Below are 18,365 nucleotides of genomic sequence, written 5' to 3'. Positions count from 1 at the left end.
ACAGGCTCCACTTTGCTTTGTCAGTTAGGATCTCTCCTCATATCTCTGCATGTCCCCCAGGTGTGAACATGCGTGCTGGTCTGTACCTCACCACCTGTTTGATAGGAAGTAGCAAAAACATGACAGCAGCATTAATGTGCTCACTTTGCACGCTGCTCTCTCCACTGAGATGAAAACAATGATAGGCTCTGTGCTTAAAGCTTAGATCTGCGCTCCCCTCGCCAAATTCCTCTAGACAGCAGTTCACTCTCTCTCAATAACACACTCACAACTGTATTTCTTCAAATGGGATTCTCCTGACAAAATGCTGCTTTAAGCTGTGGGGTTCTGGGGTTGTGAGAGGAAAATCTCTAACAATAAGCTTTTTCTAAAATCATGTTTTTAGCCCCCAGTTAAGCCATACAAAGCAGTCTTTGGTTTTAAAAGTGAGACAAATCTGTGGCTGCGAGCTAAATTAGGCGACAAACCATTAACATGCGTTCCATCACATTAAGCGCAAGAGAATCAGTCGTGTGTGGGGGTTTAGGAATTTAGAAGGTTTTCAGCAACTTCAGAGATGTCTCTGTGTTGCACTTGCAGAGAAGACATCAGCAGACATAAGAAATTCATGACCTCTGGGAATCAACAGATTATGCACTGTACATGAAATTAATCTGGACATGATCATGGCAAAATTCTTAATGCATCATCTAGGGACACAAATGACACACAAACCCCAGCAAGGTTGTGGCTTGATGTGGAAAGAAGGACCCTCCTGTGTGGACCAGCTGCTGACTCACATGGTGGATGGGTGGGGGCTGGTGGTGGGTGGATGCAGCCCCCATTTCACTGACACACACAGATATTGCAACCTGGTGATGAAGAGAAACACTATGCAGAAATATGCAAAATGTACAAAATCTTAGACATAATTTTCCTTTGTTCCTAATATTTTTTCAGGGTGAATTCAGGTCAATCTTACCAACTTGCTTTATTGGTGTCATGCCAGTCAGAGAGATGTTTTAGAAAAGGAGAAGTTGGACTTTCAGTTAATAGGCCATTTAGATTTTTTGACCTGTCCATTAACATTCACATCAACAGGTGTTGCTAATAAATTGAATGATGTCTCAGTTCTATTCAAGTATCCCAGTAAGACATGACAGTGTGACAGTGACGCAGCATGAACAGTAGCAGGACCTTAAAAATGAAGCAGTCAAATTGAATTCAGACATCATTCATTTTTATTATTTTTACCTGGGTTTTTTTTCTACAGTGAAATGCAAAAAAAAGCATATAAAGTATATAAACTTTATATTTCCTTTTTTTACTCATTCACAAACGCAGTTGATACACAGTCAACACCTTTCAGCCTCATACACACCACCCACTTTATGCTCTCCAAGTGGCCACTTAAGATTAACAATGTACTCTGTGAAAAACAAGAATAATTACTGTGTACCATAATAAGAGTAACTATTATATGACCAGTGGTGGGAAGTAACAAAGTACATTGAAGTTTTGTACTTTGAGTATTTCCATTTGATGCTACTTTATATTTCCACTCCACTACATTTATCTGACAGCTTTAGTTAAGTTTCAGATGAAGATTTGACACAATGGATAATATAACAAGCTTTTAAAATACAACACATTGTTAAAGATGAAACCAGTGATTTCGGACCTTTCTGGTTTTTGACATCTTACACAAAGCAGTGTGTAGTCAGGTCACATTTCAGATGTCTATGAGTTAACAGCTCCATCAAACAGTGACATTTCCCTCTAAACTTCTCACATTAATTTTTACAGTGTGTGTGTGTTTAATTTCAATAAATGTTCAAATGATCCAATATGTCACCAAAAAAAAATCAATGAATCATCTTATGACCCATGGAGGAGCCCAAACCCTAGGTTGGGAACCACTGGACTAAACTAGCCAACTGTATATAAAGTTATTGAAACTAGCTCCACCTCCAGCAGCTACAACAGTAACATGCTGTTTATACACTGATGCTTCAGTATTAATAATCAAATGATGTCATATATAATAATATATCAGAGGAACCAAACCACTACTTTGACTGCAGATACTTTACATCAAGCTGATACTTAAATATAATTTGTCATGCAGGACTTTTACTTGTAATTAAATATATTTATATTTCCACCACTGTATATGGCACACTGGACACTACTGAATCTGTGCGAACTGTTCATCTCCAGTCAAGAGTGGCTTGCTTTTAAGGGGTCTTTAAGTCCTATCTTACAGCAAAGTGAGTGCCCTGTGTGTGTGTGTGGGATGTGAAGCCCAGCAGGATCCTAACCAGCTGCCACCAGGATTCCTGCCCTCAGCAGGGGGCCAAGACTGAAGAAACACCCTGGAAAATGTTCTGCCTCGCAGACCACACCAGGAGAGCAGTTAGTGGAGAAAAATACTGTGTTGTTGCACTTAAAGTAATGTGTCTGATGATGCAGCATGCAATGCTGCCACTGACATGGTTTTATGGTTCATTTAAAATGGTGCATTCAAGTATGTTGTTAACATAAGAGATACAGAAGAGCTGCTCGACTGCTTGGCATGTAGGTATGTTTTAAATTTGTATTTTACACACTTGGCTGTAGTACCTTCAACAACGCAGATATATACAATGACCACATACTATTTGAATGTACATAATGACCCCAATTTATTGCAAACTGGAAGACAAATTCTTATATCATTAACTCCTCACAACCTACCAGTAACATCTCCAGACTTTCCCCAAATATTTGTATTCCTCACTTCAGGAAGAGTGAATGATGTAGACAGCTGCAGAGTTTTAAGATGGCTGGAAACCACATGAGACCATATGAGCCTTTAATTGATAAGATTATTTCATCAGAAGATAGAGATATAGAGACATAACAGTAATGGCACTTGATTCATTCACAAGAGTGAGAATCGTGTGGCGGCTGTTTTTTTTCTGATATACAAGTCACTCTTGCAACACTGTCTCCTGAATGAATTACACAATAGCTGGGTGTAATACTGTGCGAATCAGTTCAGTTCAGAACAAATTCAATGATAGAATTAAGCAATGATTTGTTAAATGGCGCATACATGATTGAAAAATGTTTTTAAATCAGTACCCAGTTTCAGCATCCATAACTGTTAGTACTGGAAGACAAGATTCTTGACCAATCTTTAATGAACAATTTTCTAAAGGATTGCTACTATAAAATGACTTCTAAGGAATAGGCATGGTGTATTTTAACTATTAATTACGCAAGTTAATAAGTCAGATTGATAAAATTTTGTAAGTACATCTTCTGTTGTCAAATCCAATCTTACCACACCTGTGATCCACAAATATACAAATTCATTTTTTTCCTCACTTTTTCCATTTATTTATTACAATTAATTCAATGTTATCATCACTTTTCCATGTGTCAGCTACTCCTTTTTTCCATTTAAAACAAGTCCAGTATGTGACTATTATTCTTTAGAACCTGAAAAGTCCTGAAGTCGGGGCAGAGAAAGGAGGATGGGTGGGAGGTTTGAAAGTAAAGGATAGGTTTGAAGAAGGAAAGGAGGGAGGGAGGGAGGGAGTGATGTCCTCCCGGGAGCCTCTTCCATGTGAGGAGATTTTTCATAAGCTATGTATGTGAGATTATTTATTTTTTCGGCGTTCGTCATTTTTCTCCTCTTCTTGCTCTCTTGGGCCTCTTCTTGTTATTTTCTTTCTATTCGACATCCTCAGTGTCGTCTCCTTGGTCTCCATCCATTAGCAAAGCGGCGTATTTACTGGCTGAGCTGAATTTCTGTAAGGAAACAAAACAGAGCAAAACAGCAAAACAATCAACACAGTAGCTTTGGATGCTATGTGAATACAGCATATGCAAGAAAAAGATGTCAAACTTTTTCAAGGATCTTTACATAATCAAGCTAACGTGCAACAACATTCAGGGAAATGATTTTAGGGCTGATGGGCTGTTCATCCACTGGACATAAACTACAAGGGGAGCTCTGGTCAAAACAACTCAAGGCTTCAAAGAAACTCTTTACTGAAGAATAAAACCTTGCATTTATTCAGTCAGACTTTGATGCCCAGTGAAGGACTTACAGGGGTTGGGGTTTCTTCGTATTTCTTTGGCTCTGGTGGTGGTCTGGAGTCTCGGTCTCTTCTGTTATCCTTTCTACAATCAGAACGAACCCTAAGGTTAAAATGTATTGGCAGGGCTCACCAGCGGAAAGATTACCCTTGCTGCGAATACTCAAACACGCACAGATTTAAAGACAAAACACTACAAGAGCACAAATGATGCTCACTTTGATCATTTGAACAATTTACATCAACGAGCTTCTTGGCATCCAGTTCACAAAATGCTCACCAAGTGCTCAGTCCTCATTTCAGAAAAGAGGAGGAAAACATCAACCATTACAATTCAGTGATGTCCTAAATCTCTCTTCTAATTTATGCTGTACTGGTGATGCTTTAGTGCTGAAACTGTACTACATTATGAGGACTGTAACCATTTGTAGTAGCAAAAGTGTTAAATGTGCACATCCAAAATCCTGGTGTCCACAACACTAGAACGATGAATGCATCATCAGTTGTGTAGCTGAGCATAGGCCACTCTTTACAGATGCCCTGATAAATTCCTCCATGTCTAATGTAGAACTTTGGAGTTGCTAGCTTTGGATGGCTGACCTGTCTGCCTCCTTTCTTCGGTCTCTGTTGGGACCTTCTCCTCGGCCCCGCCCTGCTCCAGGCCCTGCAGGCCCCCCTCTTGCCCGTGGGGGACCCCGGTCCCGACGCACACCGTCAGCCTTGTTCTCATCTTAAAGGAGAAGCCAGACAGTTGAGTGAAGGGAGGGTGATGGATTTAATACAATAGACTACACTCACAACACACTGCAGCATCAAAAGCCACTGGGTTGGATCCAAATAGTGTCAGTCACCAATGTGGGGCCAAATAAGATTTGCACAATTGCTTGAATGCAAGCCGAGCTGATTTCTTTTAAATTGGATATTGGCTGCAAAGTTGTGCTGAAGATTTCAAAGAAATTAAGCAAAAAAACCCTATTCAGCACTACAGATATTCTAAGTCCTCACATCTAGCTTAACTCCTTGGGTATGAACTTGAGATTTCAATTTCTGTAGATCCAAATTCATATCATTCTACACGCTTTGTGCCAGTTTGAGAATTCGTTGCCATAATTCTCTCCACAATGAGCACCAATTACGTCTGAGAGCACAGAGTTTTGCTACATCAGTAAAGCTTTACTCTATATTTCTCATGAGGATGGTTCAACCACACAAGCTTAACTTGAGACATGTTTTTGTGCTCCCCTTGTCATGAATATACACTCATCAGCCACAGCGTTAAAACCACCTGCCTAATATTATACAGGGTCCCCCTCGTTTCTCCAAAACAGCTCTAACCCATCGAGGCATGGACTCCACAAGACCTCTGAAGGTTTCTTCTGGCACCAAGATGTTAGATCCTTTAAAGACCTGTAAGCTGCAAGGTCAGGCCTCCACAGATCTGACTCATTTTTCTAGCATATCTCACATATGAAGGAGTGAAATCTGGGAAATTTTGAGGACAAGGCAACACCTTGAACTCTTTATCATGTTCCTCAACGCATTCCCGGACATTTTTTTCAGTGTGACAGGGTGCATTATCCTGCTGAAAGAGGCCGTCAGCGAATAAGATGTGGTGTACTTGTTCGGCAACAATAGTACACGTCAAAGAAACATGAAATTCAGATGGAAGCCAGGACCCAAAGTTTCCCGGTAGAACATCACACTGCCTCCTCTGGCTTGCCTTCGTTCAATAGTGCATCCTGGTGCCATGTCTTCCCCAGATAAACGCACCTTGCCGTCCGCATGACATAAAAGAAAACAATTCATGTGACCAGATAACTTCTTCTATTGCTCCATGGTCCAGTCCTGATGATCACATGCCCATTGTACACAGCCTCACATTGTGTTCTGACACCTGTTTATCATAGTCAGCTTTAACTTTTTCAGCTATTTGTGCTACAGTAGCTCTTCTGAGGGATCAAACCAGATGGGCTAACCTTCACTCCCCATGTGGATCAGTGAGCCTTGGGCACCAGTTGTCCTTCCTTGAACTACTTTAAGTGGGTGCTGACCACTGCATACTGGGAACATCCCACAAGACCTGCAGCTTGAGATGTTCTGACCCAGTGGCCTAGCCATCAAAATGTGTCCCCTGTCTAAGTTGCTCAGATCCTTAAGCCTCCCTGTTTTTCCTGCTTCCATCAACTTCAAGAACTGGCAGTTCACTCACTGCCTGATAGACCCCACCCCTTGACAGGTGCTGTCGTAATGAGATAGTCAATGTTATTCCCTTCACCTGTCAGTGGTTTTAAAGTTGTGGCTGATCGGTGTATTCTCAGCATGAATATGAGCTCATGGCCTGTTCCAGTCAGAAATTTTCTCTTTATGATGGACTGAAATATTATATAGTGTGAAACCCCCTTCATAGAAATGAGTTGGCATGGTGGCTTACTCCACTGAATGAACTTGAGCCCAGACCCGTTTTCCTAAGCCATTCTGGGGTCTGGTGACTGAATTTTCAAGCTGAGATCATTTCCCTTTTGCTGATTTTGACACGTTTAATTAATCAAAACAAACTTCATATTTGCCACCCATGCATGAGAATGTGAGAGTCCTTTACGACACGCAGATTTATCTGCAATTTGCGATCTAGATACTTGCGAGATGTGACGCTACCACTATTTGTAACCTGTTTGTAGGAAGTGCTTGCAAGTCACTTCTTAAGAGGTGCATTGTGTAGAAATTAGTGGCATCTAGAAGAACGGACTTGGCAGAAATGGAATATAATATTCAATAGGTTTTAATTAGTATTATCACCTGATTATACACTAAATGCCACTAAACCTAAACATTGGTCCTTTAAAAAGCATTTCAGCATTAATGGTTTCAAAAATAAATCTTTACAAAAGCTAGTAACTTCCTGCAACAGCCACGCTTAACAAGCTGTCAAGCAAGCAAGTCCACACTTGGTCCTTCAATAAGGAAAAGGTACAAAGACACTGTAGATTGCAGACCACAGTCCCAAATCCAATTTTACAAAGTGCTGTCAGATGTTTAAAAAGTATTACTCTTTCAGAAACAGTCTACATAAAATGTAGTCGGGATAGCATTGAAGTCCTGGAGATGACAATGCCAGACTGATGTCTGTGAAATAAGACCTAGTCAGTCCATCCAGGAGTTTTTTTTGTGACTGTTGTGATCATAAATGCTTGATTTTGTGGCGCATTTTCTGCAAACTGCAATGCTATTTGTGAAGTTATGGGATTTTTTTTCAAGTTGCAAGTCAAGATAAAACAAATTGCAATTATTCTAAACATTTTAAAAAACAGTCATATGTAATCAAAAGACTGTTATTTTAACATTTACTTTGTTTAGTGACAACCTTTGGTTTTGTTTCTGGTCAAAAATCTCTGTGTACAGTTCATCACAGGACACCTCTATAACTAAAAGACTGAATTCCCATCATTAGCATGCCAACATACTTCCTGTTAGCATTCAAACATTGAATACAGCTTTTAGCTCGAAGCACAGATGAACAAATACAATTGAAGCTGATGAAGTGCAGCATAGGCGAGCAAAAGCTGAGCCAGTCTGACAATACCTGATAAAAGCCTGTAATGTTGTGATGTAAATGATATAATCAACCTTGTCTCACAGGGAAGCTAATGTGACTGCCGACTTTTGGGATTGCTGATGTATCAGCAAATTGCCTTTTTTCCCCATAAATATCTTCCTTCTTGTTTTCTTTGTTTTTGGTAAGTCATTCTTTGATTATAAAAGGCCAAATAAATGAAACGACAGTTCAAGTGTCACACTGACTCTTAACTTGTATTCTTATTAGTCAACACAGAGGTTTGGTAATGGTAAAATCACCAGTGTTGAGCCCTCATCAGTAAGCCTTACCCTTTCCAGATCCTCTTTCATCTGCAGAACTTGAGGAGCTAAAGAGAAAGTAAGCACAGTCAGGAAAATGTACAAAACACTGAAATGAAACACAATTGCACTCTACAAGTATGTGATACTTAATTCTAGGTGTGAAGAAAAATACATGCTCTATTCTTTATACTTGTTTCTCGACAGCACATTTCTGAAAGGCTTCCTAACATATGTGCTGGTTGTATTCTTACCTGAGCTTGGGAGGAGTTGAACCACTTGGGGAGACAGGGGAGACTGGGGGTCGCCTATCACCCTCGCTGGAGCCTGTGCTGGCCGCACTTCTCTTGGCCCAGACATTCTCCTTGGGAGGGGGTGCAGGCATAACCTTCAGCGGCTCCTTGGAGGAGCTGGTAGAGGAAGGCCGTGGGGAGGCCCCAGGGGATGAGGGTTCATCTTCTCTCCCACTGAAAACCTCATTCTCCCCAGAGCGCTCGCTGTCTCGACACCGTGAAGCTGGCAGACGAAAGGAGATGAGATGTTTAAAAAGGAGACTTCTGGTACAATTAGTTTTTTTTCCAAACACTCCGATATGAAACTTTGATTTCTGTTTAAACAAACAGACTACAGACTGGAGCTTCGGAGGTTTATGGGCTGCAATATTAGGGTGTAAGAGATAGAAAAGAAGTCCTATCATGAAAACTGTACATTGGTTAAAAAATGAAAGAAACAACTGGATGCAGTCACCTACAAGTGCTATCCTGCCCTTTCAGGTTTGCAAGGAGAAACCAGATTCCTGAAGTCAAACTATATCAAAATGAAACGCAGGGGTATCTCACCTCTTCCAGAAGTGCTTCCTGGCTGTGAAGACTCACTTGCTGTGCGAGATCGCTCAGTATGAGATTCCTCATTGCGCCAACTTGGGTCCCTGAAAACAAAAAGAAAAGCTTAGCAAAACAGAAATATATTGACGTGTAAATTAACCTGCGCTCCTCCTATAACACTGAATATTCATATAGAAACTTTACTTTTATTCAAAATTACACTTTGACCAGCAATCAAATGATTTTCTGGTGTTACATTCAAATATAAATATTGAGCTTCTGACCTGTCTCGCATCTTTCTGTCTGGTCCTCGACCCTTGTCTTCCTCCAGCTGCCTCTGCAGCCTCTCCTCCTCCTTCTTCAGCCTCTCCTCTACCTCCCTCTCCTTGGCTGCTGTGTCAACTGGCTTGGCACCACCAAAGATGGATGAGGCCCTGCTGCCAGAGGTCGGAGCTGCAGCTGTGGAACTACCACCACCACTACCACCGCCGCCGCCGCCGCCACCACCACCACCACTACCGCCACCGCCGCCGCCACCGCCGCCGCCGCCACCACCGCCACCACTACTTTCATCCTCCTTGGGCACACTACGGGGCTTCAGGACCAACTTGGGTCTCTGCTGGGTAGCTGGAGTGAGCAAAAAGAAAGGCTGTTAACACAGAGCGCTCCTGCTATAAGCATTATTAACAGTCCCTGAATTCACTACAGAGCAGCTTGATTACAAACTCTGACTAGAGTGTGAAAATACAATGCAATTCATAAATTCACACATTTTCATTTCTAATATATTGTGTTAATTTATGATAAATAATTATTGATGTCTAGATTTGATCCTGAATATCGTTTTTGGAGCCAAGCACCTCATACTTTAATGTAGTTGTATCACAGAGAAGTTTCTCAATATTAGACATTAGTTTTGAACCGTGGCCTACAGTATATAGATTGAGTAGCTTGTGAAAAATACAGTGTTAAACTTAGGCCACAGCTGTTATTTCAATGTGTGAGATACATATTAACTCAACATAACACATTTTCTGCTTATATATATATATATATATATACTATGGAAAAAAAATAGTTATATATATGTATATATATATATATATATATATAACTATTTTTATTATGTATTCTGAACATCTTTTGTACAAAAAATATTTTGGGTTGATTTAGGTTATACATTTCATTTTCAGGTTGTAACTTGAGTGTGCATAAGGCACCTTTGTTTTTTGAATAAATGCAAGTATTGTGTCTGACTTGATATGAGCATTAAAAGGACTTGAATACCAACAAATGCAACTATTAAAAAAAAAACACCAACAGTGAAGCAACCTTATTTGAGATTATGCAACAATCATACACAAAACCAAATCAAACATTATTTATATACCAAACTTTTCGCTCACCTCTGTCCTCACTGCGCCGTTCATACCGGTCACCATCACGGTCGCCATAACGATCCCTGTCCCCATAACGGTCACTGCTACCCCGATTATCATCGTAATCACGGCGGAAGCCACTGCCAAAGGCACGGCGACCTCCTCCACTACCACCACCACGAGAGTCAAAACCTAGACGGATAGCAGGGTTAGTGTTAGAGTAGAACAGCGTGTGAAGAGTGTGATGCTGGAAACCTGACATGCGGCAACCAAACCAATCACAGTTGCAGCAGGGTAATCAAGGAGTTATGCAAACCAATGATTTTATTAGGTATGTAGTATGTTTTAAAATAATACAACTGCTGATACAGCTGGGTGGATTTGAATCCCATGCACCTTTGACATCCAACACAGGACCCAAACAAAGCAGAGATACTCACCTCCTCTATCGTAGTCTCTGCGGTCTCTGTCATCATAGCGATCCCGGTAGCGATCTCTTCCACTGTCATAACGGTCATTGTCCCGCCGTGGCCCATCTCTATAACGATCTGACTCATAACGGTCTCGAGATCCTGCAAGCATCATAAGAACAATATTGTTTTTGACACGAGCCGCTTCTCTGCTAATGACTGGGTTCCAGCTGAAGGAAAAAATGCACAATTTTTTGCAGACAAGTCAACACTTTTGAACATTTACTAAATTGCTAACATTTTCATAATCATGAAGTAATGTCTGGAAAACCTCCCTTGTGAAAAGACAGAAAGTTCAATCACTTTCAACTTAGTGTATTTTAACAAACAAATATTCTTATAGGACTCCTGTTAAATTGGGATTGACACCAGAGATATTAAGAATCGGTCCCCAAAACAGCTACAAGGAATGGTCCTGGGATTATGTGTAAAATGTATACTAGTTATAAAGCATAAACAAAGATTGTTCTGACTTACTCTCTCCGAAAGCATCATCTCTTTTGGGAGGTCCATCATCAGCAGCATCTGCACTGGGTCGAGCCCTCCAGTCACTGTCGGTCTTGTCAGGACCCATGTCCGACATTCGTCCACCCCTGTCACGGCCTCCCATAAGTCCGTCTCTCTCTAGGGTGTGAAGAAGAGATGTTATGTTTTATTACATAACGCACAGACTTACATTTGAAGACTGAAGGACATACTGCTGTTTGAGACACCGATAGGAAACTACGGGACAGAAAAAGTCCCAATTTGCATTGTACCTTTATCATTAGACTGGTCTGCAATATCCACACGGATTCTTCGGTTGCCCAGGTTCTGTTGGCATGAACAGATTTTTATGTCATTTTTTTTTTATGATGAAGCTAATGCATAACATCAACCCAGGTATTTTTCTGTAAAATAAAACTATTGGTACAGTTCCAGGTACAAAAAAATAAAAATGCAAAAATATAAACCAAGTTATATGCTCTCACCTCCTCATTGAGACTCAAGGCCCTCAGGAGGGAGTCAACATCATCAAATTCAGCATAACCAAAGCCCTTCAGCCTCTCTGGGTTACTGGGCTCTCGAGGCAGACGCACTGCACTGATCTGAAGACAAAGATAGTGACAGAATAACAGATGAAACTGAGAATGCACTGATCTGTGCTCAGATAAACACAAGTTTCTGCCTTCAAGTCAAGCAGTGTGCAGTACACTGGACGAAATGAGGAAAAATACATGGCAGTATGAAAATGAAAACTTGGGAGAAAACATGGCCCTGGTGAAACATAAATAGCAAGAATTTCTGTGCAATTATTCAGCTCAGAACTGGCACAGTTGCAGGTAACTTTAGTACAAATCAGCAAAGTTATCTGATCAACATTAGTTGCTTTGCACAGTTGTAACCATTTTAAGCAATGGGTCCTACTCGGCTATGACTGAATGACCCACAGGCAGACATTAGAGGTCTATGAATATAGATGAGACAAACTCCTATAAAAAAATTGAGACTTCATCAAAATTGATTCTCACTCAGAGACTAGGCATTAGTGGAGCAGAGCACTGATCAACAGTAACAAATTAGACCGACTGTCCAACACACACTAATTGTATGTACTATGTAAATAATTAATTAATAAATAATTGCAGTTAACTTTTTTAAATGAAAAGCCTGATGACCATTTATCTGAATTGCCACTTATGTTTCATATTATATTTCAGTAGAATAAGGACACCAGTGAACGGTTTGGCACACATTATACTGGAGCAACAGACTGAAAATTGTGCCTCCTTTTCTTTTCATACAATTGAGAACTGAACTCGAGAGTTGAGAATTGAACACCAAAGAACAGGAATTGAATGAGATTCCCAAAAATCCCCCCTGCCCCCTAACTTCAACAGAAAACTCTTGTGCTACTTTGCAAATCAAAGAGTTGCAGTAACTGTAACCAAGTGCAATACATTATATAACCCATACTGTATTTGTGTGTTTGCTAAACCTACTGCCAAACCACGGAAGAAGTCTTTGATCGATTCCTCAGTGACATCATAAGGCAGGTTGCCCAGGAATGCCGTGTATGGTGGGCTGCGGGGCAGTCGGGACCGGTCGATATTGGGTTCACGGGCTGAGCGGGGTGCTGTGGGCAGGATGGAGCGGTCAATGGCCGGTGCCCGGTACGTATCCTCCTCCGTGTGCCATGAAGTCGAGACTGGAGAGATGAGTAGAGGGAAAATGTAATGCAATTGCTAATCACAAATTCACTGTCAGTTATTAACCAGATCATTTTCTCTTTGATATACGTCCTGTTATTCCTGGAGTTCTTGTATTTGAAAACGAACAAACAGACAACAGAAAGTTGATCCAACACTTCACAATGAATCATGTTGGAAAAATAACCCTAATGTAAACCCTAACCCTTGTGAGAAAAAAAAGCATCATTGATGCTGAACCAAAAATCAGTATCTGTTTGGTTCAATACCCCAAACCAGGATTTGACATTGGAACCAAATAGAAGGAACAATTCCATATAAACTACTGACAAATATAACCTGAAATGTTGCGAGTTGTGGCAACACGTTGTATACTGTAAAGAGAACTAGCTACACATCATGTAATAACATGGAACACAGAAACACAGAAATATCAAAATGTTCAATATGACTTATGACAGTATTGCTTAGTATCACAAACTTCCTAAAAACACATGCATCATGCAAAGTAGTTTTACAAGCTGCAAAGGTATAAGACTAAGTTGTGTAAGCCAGGAATAAAAATGGGCAGGAGAGCAGAAAACATTGCTGGCAGCAAAGAAGGCAAAATCTAAACAGCCTCAATCCATACCATGAAATGTAACAGAAGCCAGTGGGTGAATTACTTTCATAATACTAGGAAAACAAAGCAGCAATGAGTTTACAGTTGACATATGGCTTGAATGTGTGTCCAATGTCATTACTGGATGACACAGTAAATTGCACAGACAATTTTCAAATTGCATAAAGGCTGAACAGTTTAAAAGTAAAAAAGCAGCTGTATTACAAAATGTCATGTTGTCATTTAGAAGTATATTATCGCCTTATGAATTGAACAATTTATCATAGTTATATACAACTATCCTGGGCAACATGTATTTAAATGACTCAGAGAACATTAAGAAAAAATTAGTATCATCTGTCATCCTGTGATATTTTAAAAAGTCACCTCTATATGGTGCCTGACCTTTTCTTACTGCTGCTCTGTCACAGCACATTTATACATTGAAATACGCAGTTGCTCATTTTACGCTCAGTCAAGTGTTGATGGTGCAACCAACCAACTGCATTCTGAAACGCATTTTCAATGTCCTCCGAGCCTGAGCATCAGAGATGATATTGATTATGCTATCATTGGGTGAAAAATAAAATACAAGACAGATGCAAGATAAAGACTTAAGGTGTGTCTGTTTCAACTTGCACTCACCATCTCCATCCAGGTCGTCAGTCTCATCAGCCCAGCTAGTGGACTTGGGTGGGTAGCTTGGGGCTGGGCTGCCTCCACTGTCCTCTGCCAAGAAGTCGGTCAGGGTGAGGGTCTTCCCCTTCTTATTCTTCTTCTTAGCTAGAGGGAAGATGACCAGAGAGGAGATAATCAGACTTAGAAGAAACATATAAATGTTTGTTAAAAACAGTCCTTAAGCCTTCATTTTCAACTGACTAGTTCCTTAATGACAAAGACAGTGTGGTCATATCCATTTATGGAGCTATAAAATTTAGCTTGATTTGAAATTATAATTCTTTTTTGAAAATTAGAGCATGAGCTGCAATGATTAGTCCATTACTCAATTAGTTAAATTTGGATAATCGAATAATTTTTAAGCAAAATGCTGAACATAAGCTGGTTTGGAAATTTAAAGATTTTCTTTGTCAAACATGATTGTAAACTGATTATCTTTTGATTTTGGGCTACTGGTGGTCAAACAAAACAACGCATGTGAAGAAGACTCCGTCCACTCTGGGAAATTATTACTGGCCATTTTCAGTATTTTTTCACAGTAAAAAAATACAAAATACAGTGAATGACGTAAAATGTACTGAAAGACTCATTCTTGAAACTGCAGCTGATCAGTCTGGTTTTCAGTAGACTTGTGTGCACAGCTCCACTCTTGTGGACAGCTGCATCTTTGCATAGACAACCACCATTTGTAATGTTGAGTAGCGAAACAGATAAGTGGACTGCAATGTGGTAGTGATAACAAAAAAAAAAGACTTACTTTTCTATTAGAAAGTAAACACATAGGGAGTGGTCATGCTTTCCAACTGTCACTGTGCAGTGACTTATGTACTTGTGTGTATTTACACAATTCCCTCACTTTATGTTTCTCAAACTTTCTCAACATTTTTGCTAAGCATATTTTAGTAATGTTATATTTTTAGATGTTAAGTTTGTATAAAACGTTCATTTTACAAGTGCAGTTTATTCGGACTAGAGAAACAATTTCATGTTAATGTATTGGCTACTAAGAAATGACTTGAACAGCAAAGCAGGAGAGGATCGCCTCTATTTGGTCAGCTCAAAGATTCTAGCACAATAATTGTGTTATGTTAAAAACACCAAGCTGCGTGTGCGCTGCATTATTTGAGGAAGGTAGTGTGGAGTCAGAACCAGAGTCATGTTTCCACTGCAGAACATTCCTCATACAGTCACTGAATGAAAAACGGCTGCAGCCCACCATTGGGGCTTCACACAGCTCATCTCATAGAGCAGGTCTGATTTGTTTTGGTCTGAGGCAGAAAAAGAGGGAGTGACAAAGCTGACTGTGAGCTTCATTGTGAAAATCCCAGCTGTCATGACATTCTTTACTCACAGTAACAAAACCTGCACGCATGCAGAGAGCAAAACAGTAACAAAACCTGCACACTTGCAGAGAGAAACAGTGACCAAACCTGCATACATGCAGAGAGAAACAGTGACCAAACCTGCATACATGCAGGAGCAGCAGTTACCCTGCATACATGCAGGAGCAGCACAGTTACTAAACCTGCATACATGGAGGAGCAGCAGTTACCAAACCTGCTCATGTTCAAAGAAAGAGTTATAAAACCTGCACACATGCAGACAGCCATACCGACAAGACTGCCACTAATGCAAAGTCATTGTTTACAATTACTAGGGCCTACCTAACTGACCTCGGCCACATGAACCCTCCAATGCTAGCTAACAATATATTGGCTGTTTGGTAACGTTTACATTCGTCCGCACTGATGTGACATTAGCAAGCTAAGAGCTACTTGTGCTGACTTATTCCAGAGCTACAATGGCGTAAACATCTGTAAGGGCCAACTCTAAACTGTGAGATTAAAGGTACGGTTTATTTGCCTGCCAATTATCCTGCGTAAGTCATTTTTGTCTTTATGCGTATGCGGACTTAGTCATCGACGGACTGCTGACGGGGTAAGTATCCCTGCTTAGCTGGCTAGGTTTTAGGGCCTAGTGCACGTCGCAGCGCCAGGATCCAAGTGCGCCATAAACGGAATAAGACTTGGCCGGGAGGAACGGGACGCTTTAAAGTTGTGAAGCTGCCGGATAAGTGTTGTGTATGATGCGACCAAAGAGTCCCAGCTGCCCCGTTTAATCAAACACCGACACCAGGGAGTCAGGCTGCACACGTGGAGAGCCTCCTCGGGCAGCCCAGACTACTCGGCCCGACCCCTCCTCCACGAAACGCGCTTGCGCCCGGTGCTCTGAGCGCCACGGCTAGCTTCGCTACGGACATGCAATGTGCCAGCTCCGCACGCAGCTACAGACATTTCACAACACGTCATACACTCTCCAGCACTTATAACACTATATGAAATCAAAATGTAAACACCATGAACAAGGCGATTGCCATTTTGTCATAAAAAGACCGCGCAGTTATCTCTAAGTAAAAATGTAAAGTCGCTGCTTCGTTCATTTGCTTCCCTCCAGCAGTTGCGTCTTTACGTTGCCAAAACAAGCGACAAACCGATTTATACGCACGGGACAACGACGAGGATCAATAAGGCAACGTATTAACAATCTCCAGATACCTTGTGCTTAATTGTATCCAGGTATAACCCTCTGAAATTCCCCCCAACCGACCCTGATCGATCACCCACATAAACCTCACCTGACGCCGCCATGTTGGAGAGCGAGTTCGTAGTAGTTCCCGGATGAAGGCGTCAGAGGTTTATTGTCGGGAACGCGCATTCAGCGTGCACGACCTGCCTCCTCCCTTGTTTGCTTACTGACCCACATCTTCCGCTCCATCAGCCTCTTCTTCTTCGTTGTTTTTTTTTTTTTTTTTAGATGGTTTTGCATCCAAAAATGTTGCATTACCGCCTTCTACTGCATTGGAAAATAAGATACAATTCTCATGTTTAATCTAATCTAAATAATTCTATATACATATAGAAGAAAATGAAAATAAATAAATAATGTTCTCCCCCGCCCCTCATCCCATTCTCTAATATAACCTATTCATTTAGACAATGAGAGGGTCTGAGAGCCTCTCTCAACAGCCCCTGCACTTCTTTCCCAGTAATTTTCACAATATCCCAAATTCTCGCTGCATCAACAACTATCTCTATTCTCTTAGCAGCACAGTTACTCACCATGGTCAGAAATGCAAAGAACATAATCCTGACTAAAACAATATCCATCATGCTTGCTATAACTGATTTGTTCCCCCTTATTTCTTGAATCTTTCCATTCCTAGCTTCTTCCTCATGGCTTAGCCTTCTCTTGGACCTGATCCTCATGATTTTCATCTCTTTCCCTTCCTTTGGACAGTCTGTTTCAGGCATGGCAAACATATCAGGCAGGATTTCTGATTCAAAATGCAACATCTTGTTTCATACATTTTACTGTCATACATCCTGATTAGTGTATGACTGTCAACAAATCTGTTACATCTTTAAATCTACTTGTATCTACCACATATGGTACTCCATCAACAACGCCCTTTACCGCAACTCTTTTATGAAGTGGGAAACATGACTCTTGGTAACCATCTAACTCAGATTTTTCCAGTACCTGCTACATTTGCTTCTGTGACACACATCCAACAATGAGTAATCCATTTATTAAGTTGATATTGCCAAGTTTGTCCTTAATCCAACTTCACCACTTCATGTTTGTCCTCCTTCCCAGTCTGTTTTATTCCAACCATTTCTCTTTTATTCTCACTATCATCACTGTAACTCGAAGATTCTTCTTTCCTTCTTTTTACACCCTGCTGTATTCCCACTTCTTTCAAACTCATCCACCTCCATATTCCTCGATCCATTTTCGTCACTTTTTCTTCTTCTTCTTCTTCCTTCTTCGGCTCTACCAATGACTAATGTTTCATTTTCTTTTAATGCATCATATTTTCTAAGAACGTTGTGTGTTTCATATAAAATAATAGTAATGTCATGCAAAAACTAATATCTTAAACTATCAAATTAATGTAGTGGAGTAAAGAAAACAAAAAAAACAGCACATTTTCTCCTGAAATCTGATGGAATAGATCTAGTGAGTAGGATAAAATGAAAATACAAATAACTCCAAACTGTTAAGTCCAGTTTTGTACGTGAGCTGTAAATTTAGTAAGCATTTGAATTTTCCCAGCAAGTTTATGTTCTTCTTTCAACTTTATAAACTCAACACACAATAATACTAACATTACTTTTCATAATTGGGCCAACTATAAAATCATGTAATTTGTCAAACAGCCCTTTATTTGTCAACAGAAATGACTGAATGATCAAAATATGTAATTCCTTTATACATTTTCCTCTATTTAAAAAAAAAAAAAAT

The 18,365-nt window shown here is 40.4% G+C and overlaps 1 protein-coding gene across 3 annotated transcripts; it reads right to left on the bottom strand.

Annotated features, from left to right (window-relative positions):
- Positions 1 to 2,816: 2,816 nt before the first annotated feature.
- eif4ba (eukaryotic translation initiation factor 4Ba) lies at positions 2,817 to 16,747 on the bottom strand. 3 transcript variants are annotated; one of them, XM_062443287.1, is made up of 15 exons: positions 16,696 to 16,747; positions 14,028 to 14,165; positions 12,575 to 12,780; positions 11,564 to 11,680; positions 11,351 to 11,405; positions 11,070 to 11,216; positions 10,563 to 10,694; positions 10,150 to 10,314; positions 9,028 to 9,370; positions 8,759 to 8,847; positions 8,174 to 8,435; positions 7,950 to 7,987; positions 4,668 to 4,797; positions 4,080 to 4,152; positions 2,817 to 3,777 (listed from the first exon to the last, which is right to left on the bottom strand). In XM_062443287.1, exons 1-15 carry the CDS (start codon positions 16,706 to 16,708, stop codon positions 3,700 to 3,702), a joined length of 1,986 nt encoding a protein of 661 aa, XP_062299271.1. In that variant the 5' UTR covers positions 16,709 to 16,747; the 3' UTR covers positions 2,817 to 3,699. The 3 variants fall into 3 exon arrangements, with proteins under 3 accessions (XP_062299271.1, XP_062299273.1, XP_062299274.1); XM_062443289.1 differs by lacking the exon at positions 4,668 to 4,797; XM_062443290.1 differs by lacking the exons at positions 4,080 to 4,152; positions 4,668 to 4,797.
- Positions 16,748 to 18,365: the final 1,618 nt, after the last annotated feature.

The sequence above is a fragment of the Scomber scombrus genome, chromosome 3 (genome assembly GCF_963691925.1).
Source record: "Scomber scombrus chromosome 3, fScoSco1.1, whole genome shotgun sequence".
Taxonomy (NCBI): Eukaryota; Metazoa; Chordata; class Actinopteri; order Scombriformes; family Scombridae; genus Scomber; species Scomber scombrus.
Note: the sequence above shows the minus strand (reverse complement) of the source record. Positions and strands in the feature narration are given on the sequence as shown.

Excerpts from the sequence above, each read along its gene's own strand:
- eif4ba (XM_062443287.1), bottom strand. Across the intron at positions 7,988-8,173 it reads TCAACTCCTCCCAAGCTCAG|CTCCTCAAGTTCTGCAGATG; the intron begins GTAAGAATACAA and ends CTTTCTCTTTAG. Across the intron at positions 4,153-4,667 it reads CGAAGAAAGGAGGCAGACAG|AAAGGATAACAGAAGAGACC; the intron begins GTCAGCCATCCA and ends TTCTGATTGTAG.